Source organism: Peromyscus eremicus, chromosome 20 (genome assembly GCF_949786415.1).
Source record: "Peromyscus eremicus chromosome 20, PerEre_H2_v1, whole genome shotgun sequence".
NCBI lineage: Eukaryota > Metazoa > Chordata > Mammalia > Rodentia > Cricetidae > Peromyscus > Peromyscus eremicus.
The window spans coordinates 62377454-62388331 of NC_081436.1; the positions used below are offsets into that span (position 1 = coordinate 62377454).

At 46.0% G+C, this 10878-nt stretch overlaps 1 protein-coding gene across 1 annotated transcript; it reads left to right on the forward strand.

The window, feature by feature from the left end:
- Positions 1-3972: 3972 nt before the first annotated feature.
- Positions 3973-10506, forward strand: Znf706 (zinc finger protein 706). Its single transcript, XM_059247323.1, has 4 exons — positions 3973-4181; positions 7760-7896; positions 9598-9702; positions 10396-10506. The coding sequence occupies exons 2-3, from the start codon at positions 7762-7764 to the stop codon at positions 9691-9693; spliced, it is 231 nt and encodes a 76-aa protein (XP_059103306.1). The 5' UTR covers positions 3973-4181; positions 7760-7761; the 3' UTR covers positions 9694-9702; positions 10396-10506.
- The last annotated feature ends 372 nt before the right edge of the window (positions 10507-10878 follow it).

The following is a 10878-nucleotide window of genomic DNA, read 5'->3' on the forward strand; positions in this document are numbered from 1 at the left end:
GTTACTATTGTCAACTTGACAGGATCACCTGGGTGGCAAGCCTCTGGCTACGTCTGTGAGGGATTTTTCTAGACTGCTATTTGAGGTGAGAAGGCTCACCCTAAATGGGGGCAGCACCATTCTATAGTCTGAGGTCTCAAACTGAACAAAAAGGAGAAAATGAACTGGGCAATAGCATTCATCTGTTGGCTTCTTCACTCCACAAAAAATGTGATCACTGCCTCAGCCTCCTACCTACAGACCTTCACCCCACTACAGGCTGCACTCTCCACCTGGGAGCTCAGACAAACCCGTCAGGCATTTGTCACAGGAATGAAAGAAGTGACAGAACATAACATAGACGAGAAGGTCATCCCAAGACTTTCAATTCCATCCTCTCATGTGGAGAGTCCTTATTCTGCCTCTACCATACTGGACTAATGATGATAGCTTTGTAGTGAGTTTTGGAATTGGGAAGTATGTGTCTTCCAGTGTTGTTCTTTTTGAGACTGTTTCGGCTGAGGCTCCAATAATTCAGATAGGATTTTCAACATATGCAAAAATGTCAGTAGGATTTCATTAGGGACTATACTGAATCTGCAGATCAATGCAGAGACTACTGACCTGGTATAATTCAGAATCTCCTGACTTACAAAGTTAAGGTGCCTTTTCATTTACTCAGATCTCCATCAATGTCTTCCAACAATGGTGCTTGATATTCAGAACACAGGCTCTGAGTCTCTCTTGGTAAGGTCTTGCCTAAGTACTTTACTCTTTTTGATGCTGTTCTAACAGCCCATGTTACTACTTAAACTTCTTTTTATCTTGCTGAAATCAAGATTTACCTTATAATCAAGAGTACGTTAGCATTACATCATAGTTCAATTGGTAGCATGCTTTAAAATCTTGCCAGACACAAACGTTACTTACAATCAGTGGCTTCATAGAGTCAATATAGTCTGACACTAATGTTGTCTTTGGAACATCAAGGCAGAGGTGAGCAATGGGCAGCAGGGATGTCAGTGCGAACTCAGAACAGAAGCTGGAATGAGCTGGAAATGCAGGGGTCATCTGAAGTACGACATTCAGAGCCACAACGTGAATGAGACTCCTTCAAGGATGAAAAGCTTAGGCGGAGACAAGAGGCCCTGGGTGGCAGTCTCAGAAAACCTCAGGCAGACATGGTGCAGGTGAAGAGGGGCAGCAGAGGAAACACTTCGGAGCTGGTTGCTGCCATTTTCACGACCATCATCTCCAGGGACAGCGCCCCAGAGATGGGAGCCTCTGTGCATTTGCTTTGGGTCATTGGTAGTGGTGGAGCTCAGGCTGTCCTTGAACTCACCACAGAGCCTCTCAAAAGGCTATCCTCCTGCCTCATTCTCCTGGGTCCTGGGATTACAGCTGTGAGCTTCCATGCCCAGCCTGGACCATGTCTCTTTTGTTTTCTAATAAACCCTGTTGCCACTTTATTAATTTAGGTATCAAGTTAACCACCACAGATAAATTGAAAAAGTCCTTCAGATAATCTATCTGTTGAGAATTCCTTCACCCCAGGAATCCCAACGTGCATACAAACAGATCAATAAACCTCTTCCATCCCCAGAGAAGCATTTTCATTTCACTGTGGATTTGGATAGAAACTCAGCAAGTTCTTACTGCATAGTATCTTAGAGAAATTGTCTATAAGCAGAAAAAGAATATTACCAGAAGCACTGCAGTTTTTAAAATTAAAACTAGGAATGTGCAGAAATCCTAAGGAGTTCACATCTAGTTTGCTGTCACATTCCTGTAACAGAAGCAAGACACCAGCTGGTAGCACAGCAAAGGCACCGCCTTTCACCAACTGTGGCTACACACATGCTCAATCTTCTCCACGCCGTCCTCAGCCTTTCTCCTTTGTATTTCAAATGCCCTAATCATCACACGACTACCATTATTCCACATTCTCTAGGCCATGGCGCTAAAACATGGTAGTGAATGAGATGCCTTCAAAGATAAAAGGCATAGAGGAGGCCAGAGGGCCTGGATGGCAGCCTCAGAAAACCTCAGGCAGACATGGTGCAGGTAAAGAGGAGGCAGCAGAGGAAACATTTCCAAGTTTACTGCCATAAACTCTGATTCCGCAGGGAACATCTGTAAATATCTTCAAACATTTTTTTCTCCCCACCTTACAGCCCTGGTTGTCCTGGAACTCGATTTGTAGACCAGGCTGGCCTGGAACTCACAGTGCTGGGATCACAGCATGGACCACTACACCTGGCTTCTTCAAACATTCTTAGTTACCACAACTGAAAATGGGCACTGATGGCATTAGGCAGGGCTGTCACTCAACACCTAGCAATTCCCAAGACACACCAGGACAACAAAGCACTGTCTGAGATGGAGTACTCTATCTACTGCTTTGATCAAATTCTCAAACGAGATATGAGTAGAGAACTCAAGGAACACGGCTTTTGTGAATATTTCCCCTAGGTCATGGGGAAAAAGAGCAACATGCCAAGTCTACTTCAAACAGCAGCCACCAGACCCACCCCATCTGTGTCCCACAGATTCCATGGTCCCTTTTACTGCCCATTGTCACTCATGGCTAGACACAGTTCTTTGTATTTCCCATCTCTAGATCCTTCAAGTATCTTATTCCATAAGGCAGATTAATGTAATTATAAATGTGACAACTATTAACTTTTAAGCTATTAACGTTATTGCTTCATGATATGCCGCTTTCAAACCCCATTCTCCTTAGGCACATTCTGTTCAATACACGTTTTTTTCAATATGCTTTTCTCAGCACATTGTCAGTCATTGGCAAACAGTAACAAACATGAGCTTACATCCTACCATCAGCAATAGTAACAAAACTTAAACATGTAACTAAATTTTAGCAACGGCATGTGAGTGTAAAGCCCAGTGAATCACAGACAGGCACATTCCAATCACTGCCCAGTGGCACTGCACCACATGCGGTACGGAGCACGCTGTCTTCTTTCTGGCTAAACGATCTTGGGACAAAGCCATCATAGCCCGGGTAAATGACAGCGTTCTCACATTAACTAACATTCCCTGGGCACAGCCAGGCCAATTTGAGAGATTCAGGCTGGGCGTGGTGACAGCCATGCAGCTCCTGAAGCCGGGAGGATCTGAGTTCTATCTAGAACAGTCTGGACTACACCGTGATTTCTTTAAAGGCCACAAACGCAGGATACCTAATGAGATCTCATTGGAAACCAGCATGTTGGAGGTGGGAGGATAACGAATGCAGGTGAAGTGTCGGTAAACAGTCTCGTTGTTAGAACTGCAATCGCTCTTAATCGGGTATCTAAAGTTTACTACGTTGTCTAAATCAGGTGATGGCGGGGAGTGACCTTTTGCTCAAATACTAGCAATCCAGTAGCCAACCTGCACGGGCCAAGCGGGCCCGGTGGTATTTAATCAGATTATCAGGCTCAGGTCTCCAACTAAGAGAAAGTCCCGGGTCGGTCAAAACTACCCTGAGCACGGAGCCGGTGAGAGAACAATGGCCGCAAGCCCGACAAGGGGTCACGGCCGAGCGGCGGCCACGCTGAGCCCCTGGCGTCTCCCACGCCGGCCCCGCTAGCGCCTCAGCGGGCGCCCGGCCGGCCAGGGAAGCCCGAAGGCGGCGGCGGCGGCGGCGGGAGGCCCGGTGAGCAGGCGACCGAGCGAGGCCCTAGCGCGCCCGTCGGCCGACCGCGGCCCGCAGGCCCCAGGTCACGCACGGCGGCGGAAGGACGCAGCGCGGAGGCGGGACGAGGGCGACGGCCTGGCCGTGCCCGTCCGAGGCCCCGCCCCTCCGCGCTTATGTAACAGGGGAGAGCGGCCATTGGCCGGCACGACCGGAAGGGCGCGGGCATGCGAGAGGGGCGGGGCGAGGCCGCCGCAGGAAGCCGAGGGGCGGGGCCGCGCGGGCGGGCGGGCGGGCGGGCAGGAGGCGCTGAGGCCCCTGGGAGTGCGGCGCGGCGTGCGCGGGCACGAGCGACGGGCCTGCCTCGGGCTCAGGCGCGGCGGGCGCGCGCTGCGGCGGGTGTGCGATCGCGGGCTGTTGTGCTCCCGGTTGTGCTCGGTCCCTCCTCGGCGGGTGGCGGAGGCCCCAAGCGGTGCGGGGCGCGTCCCTTCCTTCCCTGCTCGTCCTGCCCAGCTCCTCTCGTGCTGCGTGGTCTCTCGGACGCCAGACCGGCCCGGCCCGGGTGAGCGGCGCCGCAGGACGCGGGAGCCGGGGTGGGAGGCACGCGGCGGCGGGAGGCCGGGGCGGGCGGCGGACTCTGCGGAGTAGGCGCGGGGCTGCGGGGCTGCGGGCCGCCGAGGCCTCGGGCGGGCCGGGCTGCAGCTGCGGGGTGGAGTCTGCCCACGATCGGGTGTTCAAAGCCGGGGTCGGGCTGTGGAGCCGGCCTGGGCCTCTTCCTCGGGCTGGTTGCGGAGTACCATTTCCTGGCTACCCAGCCTCAGAGTAAGTTGTTTCGCTCTAAGAGGCCCCTCATGGCCGGGCTTTACTTGTTGCCTCCTTCTCAAGCGCCTTGGTTTTCCAAGAATTCTTCCTGGTTCTTAGCTCATTTGCAGTCTCCAGGGGAAACTAAAGTTTCATTAAAAATCAGCGGGTAACTGTTTGCAAACGATTTATTGCCTTTCAATTGGTCGCACTTAATCAGGGGGCAGTTTATACCTACGACTTTGTCGAAAACTCGATGGGCTGGGCAAGAGCAGATCGTAAGTTGGGCTTTCCGAAAGCAGGTGGTTGGTGCGTTTGCACTTACTTCTGCTTTCGGAAAGGAAATCCGTGCCAGTTCGCTGTCAGAAGTTAGGGCCTGCCGCACGCAACTAGCCTGTTAGAGCAGATCTCCTGCCTAGTGTTACGTTGTGTCTTCAGAAAGAAGAAACGGTCGCCACCCTTTACTAAAGCCCATGCCTTTTCGTTATTGTTGTTAGGTGGTAATGAAAGTGGGTTAAATCTTAGGTGTTCTGTCTTGTTTTAGGAGAAGCCCCAAATTCAAAAGTTAAAAATAGTTTTTACTCATCTGATGACATTGTTTTTAGAGTACAGTACGTGAAAAGGTTATCAAAATAACTGTTTTAACTTCTAGATTGCATGGAAAGTTCTGGAATTAATGATGGGCTGTTTTGTAACTTAAAAGAGCAAACATAAAATCCTTAAGGACTGTCCACCAAAGTAATGTCTTCACATACGTAACCATATTGTATGGAAAAGTTAAGAAGTAGACAACCAGAATGTTTTAGCAAGGGTCTGATGCTAAGGCAGAGAGACATTAAGAATGCGTTCAGAGTGTCGGTGTACATAGATTGAAGACCCACCATCACAGTGTACTTTTAAATATGCCATTGACCGTAATGGCACATTCCTTTAATCCTAACACTCAGGAGGCAGAGGCGGATAGATGAGTTCCAGGCCAGCCTGGTCTACAGACTGAGTTCCAGGACTACTGGAGCTACAGAGTGAGACCCTGTCTCAAATAAAAACAAAACAACCCCCCCCCAACTGTGCCATTGGATTTAGAATTGATAAGGAACTGGTTTAAAACACAAAAATGAAGTGTAATCTTTATGACAAACAGCTGATATTTGCCGTGGATGGGAATGGAGTTCTTACCTTAAGCTAGCATATTAAACATTCTTGTAGTTGGTGAAAGACTGGACAGGCTGTATAGAAAAGCATTAATTCTCCTGCCCACTTTATCAGACTTTCAGTTCATTGTGTAATACCAGTGGGAATGTGTCCAGTAAGTGTATATTTGTTCAGTTTCCACTGGGTAGGGAGGTGGGAGAGGAGAGCTTGACTGTAACACGTTTGACCTTATATCCGGTAGCTAATGAGGGTTCCAGTCAGAAAAGGCCAGCCTTCTTCTAGTAAGGTTCCTTGGATGTTCATGTCTTTTAGTGATTTCAAAGTTTAAAATGTAATTACAGTGCTATTCAAAATGACATAGGATCTAATTTTAATATGCTTCAGAAGCACTAGTCTTGTAGATCCTGTGTGAACAGGTTTAATTTGTGCTGTCTAACCAGAAGTCTGGTTTTAACAGGACTCTTAAGTGACAGTTGTTTTAACGTAGCAAAGAGTAGAAAGAAATTTTCAGCTTTGTAAAAGGCACCCTTCTACCAGGGGACTCATTTATCTCTATAATTTATGTGGCTGGGCCAGCAAAGTGGCTGAGCAGATGAAGGTGCTTGCTGTCAAGCCTGAGGGTCTGCATTGGATCTCCAGAACCCACACAGTGGATAGAATGGATTCCAGAAGTTGTCCACTGACCTCCACAAATGATCCGTGTCCAGCCCCTGTGTTTCTACATGTACACAAAGAAGTGTAATTGTTTGTGTTTCCGTGCAGGAAAGAAGAACTCTTAAAAAAAAAATTCGAGATAGTATAATAGGTCTAAGTACTAAAAGGAACAGTTGCTGTGTCCCTGTGATCTTTTAGAGGATTAGCTGGCAGCACTTATTAACAAAAGTTGTACAATTGTAAGTCACAGTAGTGGATGCTAGGAGGAGAGTACCTTTACCATTACTTTTATAATCAAATAGTAATAAAGGAAGACTAAACTCTGGAGCATTACATCAGTAAAGTGAAAAAAAATTAGGAATGTGTACAGCTCAATAAACTTAGGAGTCGTTGGAGGGGGCTGGGATATGGTCTTGCTTTGTAGGTCAGGTTGGTCAGAGCATGAGGCCTTCCTCCCTCTGCCTCCCAGTTGCTGAGATGGGGGCTTTGTGCTTCATTCTCAGCTCTGTTCATTGAATTTTTAAAAAGAAATACACATATCTTATGATCATTACCTGGTTTAAGGTACAGAACATTTCAGCATCCTATGAATGCCTCTCCTGTCATTTCTCCCAGTCATTACTCCATAAATACCAAAGTGACCTCTTTAACTCTGACTTTGCCTGTTTTGAACTTTGTACATGGTTTCTTTCTAACTGCCTTCTTTCCTTGACATTGAGATACAAACTTGTAGAAATCGTTTCTGTTTATTTTTTTGAGGCAGGGCCTCATTTTGTAGCCCTGGATGGCCTGGAACTCTATGTAGACCAGGCTAACCCCAGACTCACAAGGGATCTGCCTGCCTGCTTCAGCCCTGAGTGCTGGGATTAAAGACATGTCACCACGCCTGGCTAGAAATGATTATTTCTGAGTGGTGCCTGGCATTCCTCTGTGTGCTGTCTATTTTTCACAACTGATTGATTTTTGAACTATCTCTCGTTTTAGAGCAAGCACTATGAACATTTTGTGTACACCTTGATGTGCATACCTTTGATTCTATTGAACGTGTGTCAGGAGAGGGATGCCAGGTCATAGTGTACACAACTACCAACCGGATTAACACAATGGCTTTATACTTATTTGTAATCCAGCAGCATTATATGTGAGTTTGAAATTCCATTCATGTCACTTGCTATAAATATCTCTATAAAATTTAAGTAGTCAGGATAAGAGAGACGGCTCAGCAGTTAAGAGCACTGGTTGCTCTTGTAGAGGACCCGGGTTCAATTCCCAGCACCCACATGGCAGCTTATTACTGCTTGTAACTTCAGGTTCAGGGGATCTGACACGTTCACACAGACACACATACAGGAAAAACACAATTGTACATGAAATAAAAGTAAGTAAATTATTAAAAAACCAAAAAATTTAAGTAGTCAACTCTGAGACTATTACTAAATTACTTAAAGAAAACCACTAGAAACTTACAAAAAGCTTGAATTGCTCTGTGTTAGAATGAAGAAACCAGTCTGATGCCTAGTCTTTTGTTTTTAGATATGGCTCGTGGACAGCAGAAGATTCAGTCTCAGCAGAAGAATGCCAAAAAGCAGGCTGGACAAAAGAAGAAACAAGGGCATGACCAAAAGGCTGCTGCTAAAGCTGCCTTGATATACACCTGCACAGTCTGTAGGGTAAGCACCCCACAGACAACGTTCTCCTCCTTAATACACACCTGCACAGTCTGTAGGGTAAGCACCCCACAGACAACGCTCTCCTTAATACACACCTGCACAGTCTGTAGGGTAAGCACCCCACAGACAACGTTCTCCTCCTTAATACACACCTGCACAGTCTGTAGGGTGAGCACCCCACAGACAACGTTCTCCTCCTTAATACACACCTGCACAGTCTGTAGGGTGAGCACCCCACAGACAACGTTCTCCTCCTTAATACACACCTGCACAGTCTGTAGGGTGAGCACCCCACAGACAACGCTCTCCTTAATACACACCTGCCCAGTCTGTAGGGTAAGCACCCCACAGACAACGCTCTCCTTAATACACATCTGCACAGTCTGTAGGGTAAGCACCCCACAGACAACGCTCTCCTCCTTAATGTACACCTGCACAGTCTGTAGGGTAAGCACTACACAGACAACACTCTCCTTAATACACACCTGCACAGTCTGTAGGGTGAGCACCCCACAGACAACGTTCTCCTCCTTAATGTACACCTGCACAGTCTGTAGGGTAAGCACCCCACAGACAATGCTTTCCTGTAGGCAGTTCTTACCCTGTAAATATGTGTAGGTTAAGGATCTCTTCCCTCAACCCACCCCACACCCCACACACACCGAAACGGATGGTTTATTTGAACTAGTAGATTTGAGAGACTGCGGAGATTTCCGGAATCCATATGCAGTCACACATTCAAGAAACATTTTTTGTGTGGTTTCTGTGGCCGTGCATGTTTCTCTAAGTGCTAGCCAGGATAAAACAAAGTTCTGCCCTTGTGTAGATAAAGGTGCATTCATAGAGCTTATAATATAACTTTGTTGTAGCTTATAGAGCTTAGAACTTTGGATGTTGTAAAAAGTCCCCACTGCACTCTTCCATGGTAAGGCTAAACTTGATATGGTGCTAGTGAATGCAGTGCTGTCGATGTAGTTGTCTTTTCCCTCCAGCTCCCCCAGCTCCACAGTTTGGCTCTTAGGAGAATTAACGTGTTTAAAGAATTGTGGAGTGCTTGCCACGTGTAAAGGTAGAGCCAGGTGTTTTACCCGTACGCTCATATATTTAATCCACACACAAATTGCGTAATTGGTGCAGGTATCCAGAGTAAGAAGAGCGAGGACCTGAGTCTAGGCAGTCTAGCTGTAAAGTCTAGCCTGTCTGTCTGTGTAAGTTCACTGCCCTCGAGGTTAATGAAATGTCAGAGGGAAAAATAACACAGTCGTGGGTCTGGTGTACAGACGCAGTGTTTTAAGCCCTGTACTTGAGTAAGATTGGTGGTGTAGATGGGAAGGGATCTTGGTAAGACATGATTGTTAGACTGAAGTTAATCATCTGTTGAAGTCTTTACAAATAGAAGTTCCTAGCTACATGAAGCTTCTCGTTGAGGGGGGGTCTGACAGTGTCATGATCATGTTGAACCTTGAGAACGGTGATGAAATTGAATGGCTTCTGGTTTGTTTTCGACATACTCTATTATGTGCTGTTCCTCTAGGAGTTTCGTTTTTGTGAGATACTTTTTCACATGCCAGTCACAAGTAGGGATCTAAAAGCATCTGGCAGTGGTTGTCTAGCGCAGCAAGGTCAAGGTTTTAACGGGTTGCGTGTATTTCTTTCCTACGTAAAGTCTGGTTCTTCTCTTTTGTACACTTTTCCACTTAGACACAAATGCCAGACCCCAAGACCTTCAAGCAGCACTTTGAGAGCAAACACCCCAAGACTCCACTTCCTCCAGAACTGGCTGATGTTCAGGCGTAAAGTTTACAGGTAACTCCTGATCTCCCTACTGGTTTGTCAGTTTTGGTTTAGAATTCTAGGAGCCAAACTGCATCTCCTCAGGTGTGGAATGGATTTCTGCCTCAAGCAGAGACGTGTGCCTTTACTCTTAGTGTTTAACTTTTGTACCAGAGCTTAGTAATAGTATTTAGTATAAATGGTAAAGTATTCTAGTAAAACACTTTACGACTGGTAAAGCCCTTTTCCCTGGACCCTTTCTTTTTCATGCCTTTGAAACATTCAGGTTTTTACAGCTATAGCCAGAAGCGGAGGGGATGAGTGATTCTGGCCAACTTTGAGCCAGGAATGAAAGACTTGTCAGCTGTAAGAAAAGAGTCATTTCAAAGGCACAAGGGTCTTCTCCCAGAAGTTCAGAGCAATTTACTGAGTATGTTTTTACGTTTCTTTTACTTATTTATAGTGCTAGGCAGAGCATCTCTGTGTTAAAATATACAGTAAAGAACTCTGTAGAAAGTCCTTTAAAGTTACCAGTTTACACTTCATGTGTGGTTGGGTTTCTTGCCCTCCTAGGTAGTGGTACATATGCATGTGGATGAGTTATTTCTGTCTTTACTATCCAGTTGACAAATCCACCACTCTGACATCTTGATAGTTTTTCCTTTTAGATACTTGAAATGCTTGCCAGTCATTACATTTACTGAAGCTTTTCCTTTTGTCTCACAGGTGAATTCATGACACCGTTGACTCTTCTACTGTCTCAGACCTTAGGTAACAAACCTGCAGCTGCTTTTTAAACAAACTGTTGATCAGCAAAATAAAGGGGCTACAGAAACACTCATGTTTATGCTGTTCCCTCTGGGCTTCATGCAAAGACAATTCTGTGTAAATGTACAGTTGACTCGGATTTGGAAATCTGGAAAATCAGTCCATTCTTGTTATAAAATTTTTTTACAATTGTAATTATATTGATGTTCATATTGTGTAAAATAACTCATTTAATAAAGTAGTGCTTTGATTTTACAACATCACAAGATAAATGGTTCTAGAAATTCTGTTCTAACTTCTTATTATTTGCCTTATTATAAAAATGAATTCATCAGCTAGTGTTGCAAGGCAGGTCCTCTCCCTTCCTCAGCTCAGTGGCACGTTTGTTAGACTAGAGCAGACGCATTCATGACATTGTGCACATGGCTTTACTGGCAGCTG